General features: G+C 34.3%; 1 protein-coding gene across 5 annotated transcripts; it reads left to right on the top strand.

Moving 5' to 3' along the window:
* The first annotated feature begins 14,524 nt into the window (after positions 1-14,524).
* On the top strand, positions 14,525-19,280 carry LOC107854066. Of its 5 annotated transcripts, none has more exons than XR_007046899.1 (3): positions 14,525-14,894; positions 15,646-16,929; positions 17,420-19,280. XR_007046899.1 is itself a non-coding variant. In XM_016699067.2 (2 exons), exon 2 carries the CDS (start codon positions 15,648-15,650, stop codon positions 16,767-16,769), a length of 1,122 nt encoding a protein of 373 aa, XP_016554553.1. In that variant the 5' UTR covers positions 14,525-14,894; positions 15,646-15,647; the 3' UTR covers positions 16,770-17,242. The 5 variants fall into 5 exon arrangements, 2 of the variants coding, with proteins under 2 accessions (XP_016554553.1, XP_016554552.1); XR_001669929.2 differs by having other exon boundaries at positions 14,526-14,887; positions 17,353-19,280; XR_001669926.2 differs by having other exon boundaries at positions 14,526-14,887.
* Positions 19,281-19,286: the final 6 nt, after the last annotated feature.

Below are 19,286 nucleotides of genomic sequence, written 5' to 3' on the forward strand. Positions count from 1 at the left end.
TACCCTATTATTCTATTTATTAATACATAGAAAACTATTCCTAAATATTCAACAATTCTCTCAAGAGCTTTTGGGGCAAGAGAGCTAGGGTTTCAACTTGGGGATTGCTTTGGGACTTGCTTTGGTGATTTTCTTCCATCATCTTTCTCGGTTTAAGGCATGTGTGTCTGCCCTACCTCTTATTTCTAAAAAGGCATGGATTTTATGGTTGTTTTTATGGTTTCAATATTATATGGGTTATGGTTTACAACTATTAATTGAGGGTTTTGGTGTAAATGGTTTGGTTATGGTTTCCTATGGTTTAACTGTGCTTTTATATGTATTAATGGTAGTTTTGGGAAATTGGATTTTATGGTAATAGTTTAATGGTCTTTGAAATTGATTTTGGTTATATTATACCCCCAAAGTTTTTGATAAAATGCTTATAAAGATATTTTCATTGCCTTGACTTCCTTAAATGGAACTTTTGTTTGTTTTCAGCTTATGGATGAAACCATAAATGGTTTAAATGGTTTACAAAGGTTAAAGGCTTATTAGTTTTTCTTATGGATTACATAGAAGTCTCACAAGAGGTTAATATCGTAAACGGATAGGTCACTTAAGAGTCCTCTTAACCTAAATGGTTTGGCTATAGATAACTCTTGCAAGGATGGTTGGTATGATGATACCACTAATAAATGGCCTTGGTTAATAAATGGTAATTGGTATTGTTTGGATATTATTTAAATTTAGGCATTAATGGCGGGATGTGTAATTGAGCCATAGAAGGTGGAGGTTCCGTGTAACCGAAACTGGAAACTCATATTTGCCAATATGAGGGGTCCTTAAAAGTAAGAGTGTCACATTTTATATTAGAGGTATGTACTAGTCATCTCATGGAATATCTCCTGGTCGTGTGGCTACACACACTGGGACTCTTTCAGGAACCGTTTATTTGACTAACCTATCTACTGCGGCTCTATACCCATGCTATGCAGGAACCGGCCATTTGACTCCTCCTACATAGTGATTGACTTGGGGATAGCATTTGGATTGAAGTGGTGAGCTTCTATCTTTCTGGAAGGCTCTATTTCATAATTTGGATACTCTTAGACATTTTGTTTTTATTTTGGACATTAGCTTTGGCCATAGTTGGGGGCATGTCCCAACCGAATAATTGTATTCTTTTGGATAGAGGCTTTATTATACTTCTGGGGGTTGGTATAGCCAGGATCGGTATTAGTGTCATCCTTAACATTGGCATTGGTATTGGGGTTATCATCATTGGATTATATTGTTGGTTGTTTCTTCGTATCACATTTTATGATTAATTATCATGTTATGTTTTGATATTCTCGTTGGTTTGTTATGGTATGGATAGTTGGGTTTAGTACAGTTAGACTCGGTTGGGTCGGTCACAGTCGTGATCCTCTCCCAGAGCCTTGATGTGAACAATAATGCTATCTTGTTATATGTTTGGAATTCAGTCCATCTAAGGCTGTATAAGGCGGTTGGTTTGGGTTAAAGGGGAGGTCCCCAGTCCTGGTTGGACTTGGGATGCCCATTACGTATAGGCCCTACTTCGGGTCGTGACAAAACATGTCAAAATCTAGTATTTCACTCCAAAGTGAAACATCTATAAATTGATGTCACTTTGTACATGACTTCATTCAACGTGGGGATCTTCGTGTGCCGCGTGTTTCATCCAAATACCAACTTATTGATTAGCTTACATAGCCCTTATCCAAATAGTTTTCCTCTTGAATCTGTCAAGATTTGCATTCAAGAAGGATCCTTAATCTTGCAATGGATTGTTATACTATAAATACTATAGGTTATAAAGGATAACAATTCAAATAATAGTAGTTATTTGCAATTCTGTACAAGATCTTATACCATAGAAAAGATTTTATAATTGTTCTCATATCATGTATCTATTTATATGAGGGATAAAAAAAAAGAAATAAAAATTCAATTCTCAATTTTATTCTCTTGTCGAAATTCTAACAATTATTGCCTTTTCAAAAGTGGAAGTTTTATCTAATGGATCACTCGCCCAGAAACTACCTCATATGGTTGGCAAATCAAGGAAGACTGCTAATAAAAAAGAGACTCACCAGATGGAATATTTTAGTTATTGTTGCCACTGATAAGTTGTGTGATAAGAGCACAGTAGAATCTCAAGAGCATCTATTTAAATATTGTGATTGGATCAAGAAAGTGAGGGATGGATTATCAAATTGGCTGCATCTTTAGCTAGAGCAACAGAGGGTTGAACAGACTATTCACAGGTTAAGAAGAAAGCACTGTATGAACCTTCAAAAGGAGGTAATGTTTTCTATTTAGAGTGTTATTCTCAACTAGATATGGCAAGGAAGAGGAGAGACACTACTTCAGTGTTTTGACAAGATTGACAAAGTCAGACATTGAAGAAGTTATGTCATTATTTCATCACAGTTAAAAAGATTGTTATGACTGAAAGAGTGTTAAATCCTTACTGTTGAAAGAGAGAATTGATATGCCATAAATTTAATGTTTTACGATGTTTAAAAGAAGAAGCTAGGTATTTTCGAATAAAAAATGAGTGAGGATCTGTAGGTAGGCCGGTAGTCACTAAAGTCAATGATATTTGGATTTGAAGAGCTATTGATTTGTGCTCTTGAATACTTTTGGAAAGCGTCTTTGAACTTTCCAAAAAAATTTCTCAGTTTGAATATCGGAGAAATTATACCAAAATAGTGAAGATACCGAACCTTAATGTACGATTGCCTACTGAAACACCTTAATTTTTGGACCTTAGAAAATTTTATAAAATTCCTGTCTCTGTACCAATACGACTCGAGGGTACGAGTTGTATATTGGGGTACAGATGGTATGGTCCAATCGTATGCTGACCAGTGTTGGTTGGTGGGGTGTATTTTGGTTACTGGAATGGATATGACTTAGGGGTTTGAGTCGTATTGGTGGTTACGCATTGTTTGGTTCATTAACTTAATCTTAGACTTGGTTACTTAGGTTGGATTTGAGAACGAGTGGCTCACCATGAGCCGTAAGCCAGGGTATGAGTCGTACCCAGGACTCATATAATGGATAGTGTCTAAATCTTCCTTGGGTTTAAATTTGCTAGGGGTACGGATGAAGGGTATTGATCATATGCTTTGGATAAAACTTGGTTGGATAAGTCATATGGTGGACAGTGTTTGATCCAAAGGTTGAGGCTAGGATACGAGTGGAGGGTACCACTCGTATTGGAAGGGTACGACTTGTGAGGGTCAGTCGTACCCCTATGATGGGATTTTTGTGCAACATAGGTAGGGGTATGCTGGATATTTCCCTACTTATCTTAATAAGGTCCCACGACTTATAACCTACTTGGAAGGTTATTTACCCTATTATTCTATTCATTAACACTTAGAAACTCTTCAAAACACTCTATAATTCTATCAAAATCTTTTGGACAAGAGAAGCTAGGATTTCAACTAGAGGATTGATTTGGGGCTTGTCTTGGTGATTTCTTTCCATCACCATCTTAGTTTAAGGCATATTCTCTTCCCTCTTTGCCAATTCTATCTAAAGGCATGGTTTTATAAATGTTTTCATAACTTCATTGATTGTAAGATTTTGGTTTTCAAATATGAATTGGGGGTTTTGATATTAAATGGTTGGTTATGGTTTCCCATGGTTTTAATTATACTTTCATATCCATTAATGGTAGTTTTGGATAATTGGATTGCATAGGAATGGTTTAATGGTAATTGAAATTGGTTTTGATCATATTATGCCCCCAACGTGTTCGACAAAATACTTATAAGGATATGTTCATTGCATTGACTACTTTTAATGGAACTCTTGTTTGTTTTAAAACTTGGTAAATGAATTATGCATGTTTTAAATGGCTTAGAAAGGTAAATGGCTAAATTGTTATGCTTGAGGGGTACATGGAATCCCCCAAGTGGTTTAACATGGTAAATGGAAGGGCACTTGAAAGTGCCCTTAAACCTATATATGGTTAGCTATGGATAATACTTGCAAGTAAGAATTGGTATGAAGATACCAATATTAATGGCCTTGGTTAATAAATGGATAATGGTTTGGTTATTTGGAAATTAGTTTTAATTGGGCAATAATGGCGGGATGTGTAGCAAAGTGGTGGAAGGTGGGGGTCCTGGGGTGGATCAAAACTGAAAACTCATATTTGTTGATATGAGGTCGGCCTTGGTGACCGTGTGCATGATGTCACACTATATTTTGATAGATGTACTAGTCACCCCAGGTATTCTTCCTTGGCCGTGCGGCTTTACGCACTGGGACCCTTTCAATAGGGGGAGCTGAACCCTTATAGCCCGTGGGTGGTTTAGGATGGTAAAACTACACAATCCAGGTAAAGATTTTAAAGGCATGCTAAACCCGGTCCCCTTTCCTGGAATGGTTATATATATATATATGGTGGTGGTTTTACTTAGTTTTATAAATGGCATTATTTTATTCTTATCCTGAGATCATGCTAACGTTCACCCGCCAACCTATCTACTGGCAGTTGCATACCCACACTATATAGGAACTTACTGTTATACTCTTCCTACATAGTGATTGACTCGGGGATCAGTATTTAGACTGAGGTGGTGAGCTTTTATCCTTTCAAAAGGCTCCATTTCATGTGATGGATATTTCTAGATACTTTGATTTTATTTTGGATATTGGTTTTGGCCATAGTTTGTGGCATGTCCCAACCAATTTTTTTTTTATTAGAGGCTTTGTGGTACTTCTATGGGTTGGAATATGAAGGATCAGTATTGGTGTCGGCCTTGGCATTGGAAGAAGCTGAAGGGCTAACATCATTGGACATAATTTCTCACCGTTCCATCATATTTCACTTTGAGATTAATTATATTATGTTTTGGAATATCTTTGGTTATGGACTGGTATATGGCCTTTGTTTTGGTATGGTTGGATTGTTGGTATGGGATGGTTGGACTCGGTTAGGTTGGTCATGTTTGTGATCTTATCCCAGAGTCTTCAGGTGAATTGTCGCACTATCTTGCTACATGCTCGAAATTCAGCCAAATCAAGGCAGACGACTAGAGATTGGGTTAGGTAATGGGGGTGGTCTCCTATCCTGGTTGGACTTGAGATACTCGTCATGACAATGCCCCTAGCCGGGTCGCGTCACCTACGTATCTTGTCAAGACAAGAATCAGGTCAAAACGTAATTCAAACCTATACGCAGTTAGTGGCGATATTGCTAAGGTGTATCTTTTAACTGATCTGCCCTGCAAAAAAAGGTTAGATTACACTTTCCTACTAAAGTATAACCAATTTAGAACAAATAATTAATATATAGGCACAATCATTCTTTAAGTATGTACAGAAACTATGATAATATGTCACTTGGGTTACGAATCCTTCAGACACTTGGATAAAGTTGACTAATGATGTATGTACCTAAAAAAGTATTGGTTTAGCTCTATCCTATGATGACTAAGATTGGATAGACACGGACTTGAATTTCCTATATGAGAAGACGCGTGGTCCCACGGCAATAAAACTCCTGCTTAGCCTACGTATACACCGACTCTCTAAAATAAGGTAATTTGAAAGAATTTTGAGAAAGTACAATGTATAATCCGCGTGTACAATGATGTGAATGTCAATTTTTCAAAGTGGAGGAAATATGAACGGAATGTCAATTTATATAAAGCGATAAACAACTAAGCAATTTATACAAAATAATAACAAACAAATAATTTATGCCACATAAGTATGATAAATCAAGACAATTAGGATGAAACAAATAACAATGTATAAAAAATATAAATATTTACCAAAGTCTATAATGGTTAAAACCCACATCCCCAGAAGAGTCGCCAAACTGTCATGCTCTATTTTTACTTATGTTAAAACAAGCACGACTTATGGACTCAAAAAGAATTGATTTTTGTACAGAGTCGCCACCTAATTTTTAAGGAAACCTATGTAATTATTAACAAGCATGATTTTATTTCAATCCGCAAAACCAGTTTAGATTCTAGATAAGGATTCAAATTATTTCGAAGTGAAGGGGTTAGGCATCCTTCAGAATCAATAAATATGTTTCCGACCACACTTAGATTTATTAAAAATGGAGGAAAAAATCAATGTTTATAAATAAAAATATAAAATATGTATTAAAATGATATAAATAATTTATATGTAAAGAATGTGTAAATTATAAAAATTATGTTTATAAAAAGTGTATGAAGATAAACAAAAATACATAAGAATATGTATTAAAAAATGAAAAGATTGATTAAAGAAAATTTGTTCTAAAGAAAAGATTACGTAATATTTTTAGTGTAAAAAGTGTGAATTATTTGATTGAATATCTAAATCAATTTAATATAAATATTAACAGCCTAAATTTGCCTAAACGAGTGAGGAAGATTGTATAAATAAAGAACATTCCCGTCCAATGCCCCAAAAATAAAATTTCACTATGATTAATATTTGTATAATTGTAAAAGTATAAAGATACTAAAATAAAAATTTTAAATATCCCTTGAGTGTCATTTTCGACAAGTATTCTCGAGAACTTGTATAAATACACGTGGTAAAAATGTTAGTAACAAATAAATTATTATCAAAATATTATGGGTACATATGTATATAAATATCTATTAAAAATAGAATTTTCATTAAAGTGAACTCAAATTAGATTTTAGATATGTCATGGCTACGAAGTGGTTGCTCAATTTATTGGCTGTCCAAAATCGTCCTGCCAAGATACGAATCATAAAACCTTTTGCGTTGTTATAAAAATTTCGTCATCGCCTCAATTTATTTATTTTATTACGTATTTGTGTACGTAATATCCATCTTTTATTTGTGAAGGCCTAAAAAATCGATGAGAAATTTTTCATTGGCCAACTTATATATGTGTGATAATAATATGGAGCAATGAAAAGACACAAATCAATACCAAAATACCTCTAATGTGCCCAACAAAATGGATAGCAGTAAGCCACAAATTAGCAACGAAATTTATCAGAAAATAGTCCAACAATATCGAAACAACAATAAACCAGTACATCTAAGGTAAATCAACATCAAAACAAAGCAACAAAGGATGATATTCGTTGGGAACAAGTCTGAATAGCTAAAGAACTATTAGAAAATAAGCTCCGAACAAAATTAAAGGAGGACCGGGGTTGCTTCAAACACTTTCGTTCGAGTGATGCCATTGTCATTAATGTTGAGCCATTTTTAACCAAATCTAAAATCTTCAAGGCCAACAACACCATTTTTTGTCGTGAATCAGTGAAATAGAGAGAAGAGGGGAAAGTAATGGCAGTGTTGCTTTACGACTAATTCCAGCAATGCCAAAATTGCAAAAAAAACATCTGATTTGGCCTATTTTTCTGACAACCAACTGTAAAAGAGAGAGAGAAAAGAGGAAAAAAGTAAAACAAAGAGGGGTGGCACGGTAGAGGTTAGACTAGAATATCACATGCCGGTGATCAACTCCGGCGTGGCGTAACGGAAATAAAATGGAAAAGAGAAAGAGAAAAGAAGGGCGGTTGGAGGTTGATAGTGGTACAACTGGAGGCTCGTCGGTCGCCACCTTCGATGAGAGAAGTGACGGAGGAGAAGGGGAAAGGCAGGGAAAGGTGGTGGCAGTGATGGTGGGAAAGATAGAAAAAAACATTAAATTTTTTGAGAGATGGAAAAATCTGATGTAGGAATATATATGTATATGTTTGTGTTGAAAATAAATTTACATCCTCCCAATTATTTATATAAAAAATTAACTCCTCTCTTAACCCACAAAATAAAAAACTAACCCTCCTTGTCCCCTGAAAGCATAATTTAAATCATGAGTTATTGTGCCATGAAATTTTAATCCTTTTAACCAATGTGTGAAGATTTTTTATCTAACGGATGAAAATTCCACTCCGTCACTTCAAGTGTCACCTTTTAAAAAATGACGAGACCTTGACTGACTTATTGCTTTGTGTATTAGAATAATTAGCCGACATTATCATTGCAGACTGTGTTGAATAATGTAAAAAAATATGAATGTCGATATATAATTATAGAAAAATTAAAAAAAACAAATATAATATAATAATCTTTAAAAGATGTATGGCTCTATAAATAATTAGAATTATAGTGTGCAGTAAAGAATTGTATTGTTATACTGTGCACGTATGCAGATGACTGTGCAAAAATTTAAAATGATAATAAATTGATAAAATCTTAAAATTTATGAAACTAAGAATAATTATCAATAAATTATGCAAAGTTAAAATATGACAATAGATTGATAAAAATCCTAAAATAATGATGTTTATCAATAATTTGCTAAACATTGTATAAAAAAATTATATTTTATACTTTCTAGCAGTCAGAAAGTCTGAAAGCATTAATTTTATGCATGGAGAGGCAAAATTGAGTGTCAGCGTAGATTACCCATCTACTGTAACTTCTGCAACAAATGAGTAATTTGTTACAACAGATGACCCATATGTTGCAACAAATAAGTCATCTGTTGCAACAAATTGTCCATCTATTGTATAGGTTCTCTAAACTTGTGGTAACAGATTACCCAATCTACTTCAACTTATGCAATAAATGGATAATATGTTGCAACAGATGACTTATCTGTTGGATAGATTTTCTGAACCTATTAACAGATTACCCAATCTACTGCAAACTAATGCAACAGATGAATAATTTATTGCAATAGATGACTTAGAATATTAGAAATAGAATAGATAGAAGGTTAGAAAAGGTAAAATTACACAGTCCCCATACCATTACTTCATATCTATTATGTTCTTGAAGTCATTTGTCTCAAATTCACGCATAGAGTAGAATTTTGGGGCCTTTTGGATATGATCAGTATGTTCAAAGTAGACTTTTTGGTGGCTTTCACCAACTTATATATATTCACCTTTTTTAGTTGTCCCTGCTCTTTAGTGGCTCCTTGAACTTGGTCAACATGGGAAAGAGAAGGAGTTTCTTCTTTTCTTGATTTAATACGTGATAGTACTTTTGAATTTCTTTTTTCCTCCTCTAAACCTCCAATGGAGTGAAATGCTCTATAAACTTCCTTGATGGTATGACACCCCTCTAATATATAAATTCCTTGACAGCAATAGTCAGGTCATCAATACTTTTAATCAAAGTTTCATATTTGTCCTTACATTTTTAGCATTTGCAAGCAGAACGTGAGCTTGAAGAGGGACCAAAAGAGGTGGTATGCCACTGAAAGGGGTGAATCCATCATAGCTACCATAGCCACTACCAGTATAGCCATTATCATGATCAACTCCTTTTTTAAATAAATTTTCATGAGCATTATAAATATGTTCATCCCATGCCTAACACCAGCATCACCAAGTCCATCACCATCACTAGCTTCAACACTACCAACAATACCATCACCACCACCAATATTAATACCAGTACCCAAATTTATTGAAGCATCACCAAAAACCTCAACAACAGGCTCAATAAAAACAATCTAACCTTCTCTAGTTGCTTCTCTTTTGATGGTTGTTACTCCAGTCAATTATTTCTTTATTAGTTCAACCCTTAGGTCTAGTTTTATTTCAACAATACCTATAGTAAGAAAGGCAGACATTTCCAACTGTTGCTCATTAGACATAAGTCAGAGATGCATAAACTATAAATAAAAGTAGATATATTAAAATAAACCTATAATTTACAAGAAATTTGCAATAGATAAGTCATTTTTTACAATAAATTACCCATCTGTTGCATTAGTTTCTGGTAGATTGAGTAATCTGTTAATAAGTTTAAAAAATTGATACAATAGATGGACCATCTATTGTAATAAATAACTCATCTTTGTATTAGTTTACAGTAGATTAGGTAATCTGTTAACAGGTTTAGAGAACCTATCCAACAGATGATCCATCTAATACATAAGTTGTAGTAAATGGGTAGTCTACAGAGATAAGTTGTAATAGATGAATCATCTATTGCAACAGATAATCCATATGTTGCAATGTGTTAACGTGAGTAAATTATTATATTTAAAAAAAACTTACTGCATCATCAGAAGGACTAAAGAGATCAAAGGGATTAATCTTTGAGCTATTCTTGGCAGACAACCACTTAAGGATCCTTAGATGAGAAACCTCATCCGAGTAGTCCTTGCCCTACTGTCGGAGGTGAGGAATTACTTTAAATTCCCAAACCTAAAAATGTAAACATGATTAAAAAAAGTCAGAATAATTATTCAATAGCATAATAAATGATAGACTAAAGAAATAATGATGAAGTTTATAATGAAAGCCCAAGGAAAGAAGTATAAGTTAATCATCTTTGGAGATAAATTTGTCAATAAATATTTAACATTCATGAAATAGCTTTCATATCCCCATGGATAATTACTGAATGCCTCCAAATCCTGAGCAACCACCAACAATTTAGATTCTATGACTTTGTTGGTGTCTCTAACCCATAAGATGGAATGCACAAACCAAACTAAGCACAATGACTCCTTGTGCTTCTTCAAAAATATTTTATTCTAGAGACCAACTATCAACTGGCCGACTTTGTATCTAGGTCAAACAATGGCCAACAACTTATTTATTTTTTATTTGCCTTTGTTGGTTTTGGTGGGTGGCTTAGTTAGTGTCTTGTCTTTCTTTGATGCTGATTTTGGTGTCCTGCTTATCTTTGACTTTTTCAAGAGTGTTACTGTGGAAAGAGGTTTATACAGAGGATGACATCTCAGGCCAGTCACTATGACAAATTCTTTTATGTCAAAATAAATCGGCATGTCACAGTAGTTTATTCAGATTTCATCTATCTTTTTGTCCCCATCATTCAATGTTTTTTCATCGTTACCCTTATACTTGATTCTGTGCTTGAGAAGACCATATACCATGGTTATTTGAAAGCATGCATTGTTGTCCTCCGGCAAATAAAAAAATATCCAAAGCAGTTGGACTTAAATAACCTCCATTTTCCATCCCTAAAAATCTTCCTAAACACATCAATATTTTTACCCATGACAGATTTAACTACAAATCATCAGTTAAATTTGTAAGGTATCTATAGGCATCTCAACTTGGAACTCGTCAATATAATTTTTGACAAGATCATGTTGGGTTTTCAATCTACGTTCATATTTGATCAATGATATAACAAGATTATCATCATCATCATCTCTTTACTCTTCATCCTCTCTTTTATTTTCTCTTCAGATCCATCTTCTTCTTTCTCATCTCCTTTCTCACTTTTTTTCCTCTTCATTATTAACTCTATCCTCACCTTTTTCTTCATCTACTTTATGACTTTCTTCACCATCTCCATCTTTTTCCTCATTTTAATTTTCATCTCCCTCTTCTACAACCTCTTCTTTGTCTTTCTCAACTTTTTTTCTACATCATTACCAGATCTTACAATTGTATCTCCTTTAGTAGATTGTGCAATATCTCTATCTCTTTTCACATGTTCATTCTCTACAGATAATACTTTATTTTTTTGTGAAAGAGCTTGTACAACAAACTCTTCTAATGGTGTTTATAATTTAGCCTTTTGATTACTTTGTCAGAAGTTAGTCCATTTTTTTTCTCTTGGCAGTCATTTTTTATCTACAAACAAGAAAAAATAAAAAAGATTACAATTGATTTGTGCATCATTAAAAAAAGTAATCAAAAATTTATAAATACAATACAATATAAATATATTTTCAATGGATAACCATCTGTTGCAGATGACCTATCTGTTGCAGCAGATGGGTCGTCTATTAAAATAAATCAAACCAGTAGCAAGACTATTTTAATTTCTTCAAACAGATATGTCAACTATAGAAAAAAATCAAAACAGGTCTTCGAACAGATGATTCACCTGTTACAATAGATTGATCATCTGTTGGAAGAAATTAAATCAGTGGAAAGATTGTTTGAATTTCTTCCAACAGATAACCCATCTATTGCAACAAATAGGGCTCTGTTGGAAGACTGTTTTGATTTCTTCCAACAAATGACCCAATGGATAAGTCATTTGTTGGAAGAAATCAAAACAAGAAAACAAATAGAGATATTGTAGTTTCCAACAGATGCTTAATCTTTGTAACATATTATACATCTGTTGGGCAACATTATATATCAACAAAAAGACCAACAAAATAAAACAAACACAATAAAATTAAGAACACTAATAATACCAAGAAAATAAAGAACACCAACAATACCAACAACGCTACCAACAACACCAACAAAACTATAAACACTAAGAGCATACCTAGAACACAAACAACACCAACAAAATAAATAAACAATATCTGTTGAAAGAATAATACTTTATTTTTTTATGAAAGAGCTTGTACAACAAACTCTTCTAATAGTGTTTGTAATTTAGCCTTTTGATTACTTTATCAGAAGTTAGTCCATTTTTTTCTTTTGGAGGCCATTTTTTATCTACAAATAAGAAAAAATAAAAAAAAATGACAATTGATTTGTGCATCATTAAAAAAAGGTAATAAAAAATTTATAAATACAATACAATATAAAAATATTTCAATGGATAACCATCTGTTACAGATGACCTATCTGTTGCAGCAGATGGATCGTCTATTAAAATAAATCAAAACAGTAGCAAGACTATTTTAATTTCTTCAAACAGATATGTCAACTATAGAAAAAAATCAAAACAGGTCTTTGAACAGGTGATTGACTTTTTTAATAGATTGATCATCTGTTGGGAGAAATTAAATCAGTAGCAAGATTATTTGAATTTCTTTCAACAGATGTCCCATCTGTTGCAACAAATAGGGCTTTGTTGGAAGACCTGTTTTGATTTCTTCCAACAAATGACCTAATGGATAAGTCATTTATTGGAAGAAATCAAAACAAGAAAACAAACAGATATATAGTAGTTTCCAACAGATGCTTAATCTTTGTAACATATTATACATCTGTTGGGCAACATTATATATCAACAAAAATACCAACAAAAATAACAAACCCAATAAAATTAAGAATACTAATAATACCAAGAAAATAAAGAACACCAACAATACCAACAACGCTACCAACAACACCAACAAAACTATAAACACTAAGAACATACCTAGAACACAAACAACACCAACAAAATAAATAAACAATATCTGTTGAAAAAAATTAAAATAGGTCCTGCTACTGCTAGCTTGATTTATTTCAACACATGACCTATCTATTACAACAGATGGATCATTTGTTGAAAGAAATAAAAATAGGTTGGTTGACAGTTTTGATTTATTCCAACAGATGATCCATCTGTTGGAATAAATCAAATTAGTCAACTAACAAATATATAGTTGTTTCTAAAATATTACATATCTGTTGGCAATATTACATATCAACAAGAACACCAACAACAACAACATCAAACTACTATATCACGACACACTTAAACAACACCTATGTTTTTGCTACATCACCACCACCACCAACAATAACACCAACAATACCACCAACACCAACACCAACAAAACAAAATATGCCTAGAACATAAACAACACAAAAACAACAACAACACCCACCAACAATACCAACACCAACATTCACCATCAACACCAACAAATACCAAGTGAAGTGATTCAATACAACAACAGAAACAACAAGACAAAATTGTCACAACAGATATCTCTGAAAGGGTCAAAGTTCAAGTTTGTGCTATTTTACAGTAATGTTCGAGAACAAGAACAATAACAACAACAAAAAATCATATGTCACTCAGAAAAAAAGAAAAAGTACCCTCATTTACATCAACCACCATATTAAGTGAACAACTACCAAAAATTAGGATTTTCTCAAATTCTTACTTTTTTTTAGCATTAAAACTCAAAATTGTTAACTCATACTTAAAGATACTACAACTAAATTGTTTTTGTTTCTGCATTAACTAAAAGATGTTAATTTTTAAAAAAACAAACAAATATAGAAGACCTTATATGCAAAGAGAGAGAAAGTGACGGCTACAAGAAAGAAAAAAGTCGAATGTGGGTTCTCAAACAACTGATAGTGCACGAAAATGGTAGCAAAATTGATATGTTGTGTCTTGTTTGAGACAATTTGTTGGAAAGAGTTGAGTTGTTGGAGACACGTTGTTGAGAGAGTGAAGAGGAAACATTTGAGATTTTTTTTCGAAAACTGATGTTATCTAAGAAATGATTGGACCCTTTATTTTTATTACACAATTATTAAATTAGACTTGTGAATTGATTTGTATTTTGAAAAAAATTATAAATTTTGAAAATATTAATTTGATTCCAATTATCTTAATTAATTTTTTTAAGGAGATTTTGCCCCTCGGCTTTGGTCAATACCATCAATATTTAAAAAGAGACTTAATGTCCTTTTGTTCAATTTTCTATACCTTAATAGATAGTTGATAATTTATTCGTGTTTTAAAAAGAAGTGTAAAAACTCGAACGAGGTGACGACTAAAACTTGAAGGATCGAAACGACTGGTGGACTGGACTAATTGGAGCCTATTTTTGGGTAGGAAATAAAAATACCTAATCACACCAATTGGCTCTCCTAATTTTTTGTTTCTTGTTTCACACAAAGCACGACCACCACCATTCACAAATTCACCATATCACCATTCTCTGGTATTAAAAAATAAATTAAATAAAAAAAGACATGACATTTTGCATTGTTACACCTCTACTTTTTCTCCCATTTGAAACGACTCACATGCTTTTCCTTCAGTTCCTCAGAAAATGTGTTGTTCATCATACTATTTCTTGTTGGCCCTCCAAACCCTTGTGATCTCTCTCTTTTCCAAGATTCACTTTCCCATTATTATATATATACATACATACACTTAACCCTCATCCCATCCCCCTAGACAACCTCTCTCTCTCTCTCAGCTACCCAACGTGTTTTGTTTTCTCCACACTTCGGTAACAAGTTACAATTCCATAAATCACCTTTTTTTGTTTCAAATTTACTGGGCCAAGTATCAAAACTAAAAAAGCTTCTTCTGCATGCTTTATTTTATCATTGACTTTATATATTTTCATTCTTTATTATTATTTTAGTTTATTTTGGCATGTTTGGTGTTAGATTTAAATGGGTCTAATGGAGCAGAATGGACACTGAGGATTTAAATATCCAACCCAACTAGTTGGGAATTGAGGCTTAGTGCTAGCAGTAGCTGTACTAGGTTTTGGTGTTGATTATTACATCTGATTTCTTCCCTTTTCTGGTTTTGTCTCAAATCAATGAGCTTTTCTTGTCTGAAATAGAAATATTTATTTTCCGGTTTTGAATTTCAAGAAGATTTAGGTTAGAATTTTGAGGTTTATCTGATTTTTAACTAGGTCTCAAACAATTATTTGATTTTAAGTTTATCCATATAATCTCTATCTTGATACCCATGTTGTAATTAATGATCGAGTGAATGTTTTCGTACAAAATGACTTTGTCGTTAGCATAATTTATGTTGGAATTTTAATACCTACTAGCTTAAATGAATAAAGGAGAGGGCGGGGTAGGCTGACTTCTATAAAAGTCGTCTAATTTAGGTAAATCCTCTAAATTGCCTAAATAGTTTGGGTTTAAGACATAATTGATTGAAATGTTGCTTGTCAGATTTATTGGTTCGGTTGTTGATAATTTTAGAACATTATAATTTGATTCTTATGTATGGTTGTTATAGGAATGAAAAGAGCAGCGTACTACAGTTGCGTACCCCAAATGCAGGATCATTGGCCTATCAAGAAGGCTCTGACATTGTCAGATGTAGATATCACTCATCCATTCCTCACTTTGTCTAGGCAACAAGTGGAGAATCACATTGTGTTGCATATGACAACAGAACAACAGGAGCATTTGAGAGCCCAAGGCCAAGTAGATTTTAATGCCCGAGATGATGATACAGGTGAGATGTATGTGATGAAGTTGAAATGGCGGGGAAGCTATTACAATCTTATTGGTAAGTGGGGCAGAGTGGTACGAGGGAAAGGACTTGATGTTGGGCAAGAGATTAAAATACGTTGGGAAAATGGATGCTTGCACTTCTCAGTCCCACAGCAGCAGATTGTTGCAGTCCCACCAATTCGGATGGTTGCAGCACCAGTAGTGCAGGACCACTGGCCCATTAAGAAGATCTTGACACTCTCTGATGTGGACACTAATCATCCATTTCTCCCTCTGCCCCGCCGATTAGTTGAGGATCATATTCTTGTGTATTGGACACCTCAGCAACAAGAACAGCTGAGGAAGGAGGAGCATGTGAATGTAAATGCCCGAGATTATGATACTGGCGAAGGTTATATAATGAAATTTAAGTGGAGGGGGAATTACTATAACCTTATTGGGAAATGGGGAACAATAATTCGGCAGAAGGGACTTGGTGTTGGGAAAGAGATCAGGTTGCGCTGGGCAAATGAATGCTTGTTCTTCTCAGTTCCCCAGGAGCGGTATGTTGCCACAGCCTCGGGGATGGATAACTGGCCTATTAAGAAGGCACTTACATTGTCTGATGTGGATACCAATCATCCATTTCTTACTTTGCCCGGCAAGGCTGTTGAAGATCATATTCTTTTTTACTGGTCACAGCAATCCAGAGAACAACTGAGAAGTGAACATCAGATGAATATCAATGCTCGAGATGATGACACTGGTGATGCCTATTTGATGAAGTTGAGATGGCGGGGAAGTTACTATAATCTCATTGGAAAATGGGGAAAAATCATTAGAGGGAAGAAACTTCAGGTTGGAATGGAGATCAGACTACGCTGGGATAATGGATGCTTATTCTTTTCAGTTCCTCAGTTATAGCATTGGTCAACATGTGAATGTAGCTAACCACCAAACTGCTTTTCCCATTTCAACATGGAATGTGCACTAGAAATTGAACTATTTCAGCTGAATGGCTTGGCAGAGCTGGATTTAAATCTATCCAGGCAGCAAGTAACTGATCAAGCACAAATTTTATCAGGTGATGCAATGCAATGCAACAGTTTTACTTACTATACTACTTCTGTGAGGGTCTAACAAGCACTTTTCCTCCTGGATAGTTCCACTCCCACCTTACCTTTTGCGTTTACTTCAGATTGGCAAGTTGGTGTTATAGGATTGCTCTTTCATTCATTTGATCTTTGGTATTCCCCGTCGTTTTTATCCCAAATATTCTAGCTTGTGGCTATGGTTCCCCTATTTCTTTTCATATTTGATGTTTCACTGCAATTGAAAAGGCATTACTTAAACTGCAACTCCTTTGCATCAATAAAGGCTATCATTACTTATAAAAATTAAAATAAAATGTAAAAGAAACTTCTTGACATGTTCATATGATGTTTCCCTGCTTTTTATTTTTCACTCTTTCTCTGATCAGTAAGGTAAGATTTATTGATTTCAGCAGGCACTAAGATGGGCTGGGATAGTGCGCCAACTTTTTCTCAAGTCCTTGCTCCATTTTTTTTTATCAGGGAAAACAGTTTCATTTCATAAATCAAAGGCCAAAATCAGCCGTATACCTAAGAGTAAGGAAGCTACAAAAAGATATGGTTCTCTATAAAAGACATCTGATCCTCTATACAACAGGGAAGGGTGCACCCAAAATAAATAAGGGATTGGAGACTGCTCCGCAACTGCACAAAACTCAATTTTATCCCTTCAAAAGCCCTCTCATTTTTCTCTCTCCAAATGATCCACGGCAAAGCCAGAGGAATAACATTCCATGCCTGCTCTTCCTCCTGCTTCTTCCAGCTTTCCAGGAAAACACAGATCCTTCGCTGGATTTGCATCACCCAGAGACATACAAGACCAACTGAACATATTCCACCAGAGTCTCAAGGCCAGACTGCAGTATAGTAGGTTGCAGTGTGGTAGAAGATGATTTGCCTCCTTGCGTAAGTAACACCAGCTGATACAAACAACCTTCCTTTTCAGAAGGTTTTCTGCAGTTAAAATCACTGCTCTAGCAGCTAATAATGTGAATAAGTACACCTTCCTAGGCACCTTAGGTATCCAAATTGACTTTACATGAAAAACCTTCTCTGCTTTCACCAAAAGCTTTTCGTAAAAGGACTTGACAGGAAAAATGTTTTTGTTCCCGAACTTCCATCTCATGGTATCAGCTATTTCAACTGGCTCACAATGCTCTCGAGTCCCTGTTCATTTGTTGTTCCAACATTCTAGCAGCTCAGATAGATGACTAGTGTTCCTTAACATTCACAATTGCATTTGATTGTGCTGATTCAATGACTTATCCAGCTTAATCATTTCCTTCTAAAATCCCATTTCAAAGAATTTTTTGAACAAAAAAACCCAGCTTTACATTGTCATGTTTTGCCATTGTCGAGTTTGCACATTATACCTAGTTTGTGTTCCCTCCTCCAGCTGTCTAAGCATTCATTTGCTATGAGCACCGCATCTATAATTTGTCTCCTTTTAATAAGTTCCATCAACCTGTTTGGTAACTACTTTTTTAATCTTTCCGTGGGGCGCTTTGCAAACATCTTATAGAAACTATCAACATGACTGATAGGTCTAAAAGATCCAAAGATCAGTATGATTTGTGAATTGAACTCCTGGAACTCCCATCTTTTCGTGGTTTCGATCTAGATTGCCTTCCAACGATGATGTTCAAGGAACACGCACACAAGCACATACAAAATGTTACTCCCTTTGTCCCATTTTATATGACAGACTTCCCTTTTTAGTATGTCCCAAAAAAAATTCACACATTTCTATAGTAGAAGCAATTTAACTCTTAATGACATGATTTTATAGCACCATAGAAATATCATTTTAAAACAAAAAGTTTCTCGAGTCTTTATTTCTTTCGTAACACTTCGTGTCCTGTACCGCCACAGAAAATGGGATGGAGAGTAATATTTTCTTGGAAGTTGGGTGGGGGTATCAATGTGGAGAAAATTTGTTCGCAGTCCCAAACAGTGTGTTTCCAATCTCTCTCCCACTTCTGCACAGGACCAAAGCAAATACGAATGTTGACCAAACAAGGTTTGGGTTGGTGTGTTACTGTTGGAGAAATTTGCTCAGTCCCAGATGTTGCATTCTCTAACCTGCCACTTGTCTAGCAGACCAATTGAAGACAAATGTGGGATGAAACAGTACTTTCTGTGAGAGGACAGTTTGGTCTTTTGATTTCTTTTCTTTGCAAATTTATTTATTTGTTACTCAAACTAGATTATTTTGGTCCATTTCCTGCTTGTTGATAATACTTATATAGTGGCATTCATTTGTTTTTTTTCCCCTAAATAATTTTTGTCTAAGATATTTGTAAATATTCTATAATTTATGCCTTAGATCAGGGAATACACAATATATCTA

Source organism: Capsicum annuum, chromosome 11 (genome assembly GCF_002878395.1).
Source record: "Capsicum annuum cultivar UCD-10X-F1 chromosome 11, UCD10Xv1.1, whole genome shotgun sequence".
Classification (NCBI taxonomy): Eukaryota; Viridiplantae; Streptophyta; class Magnoliopsida; order Solanales; family Solanaceae; genus Capsicum; species Capsicum annuum.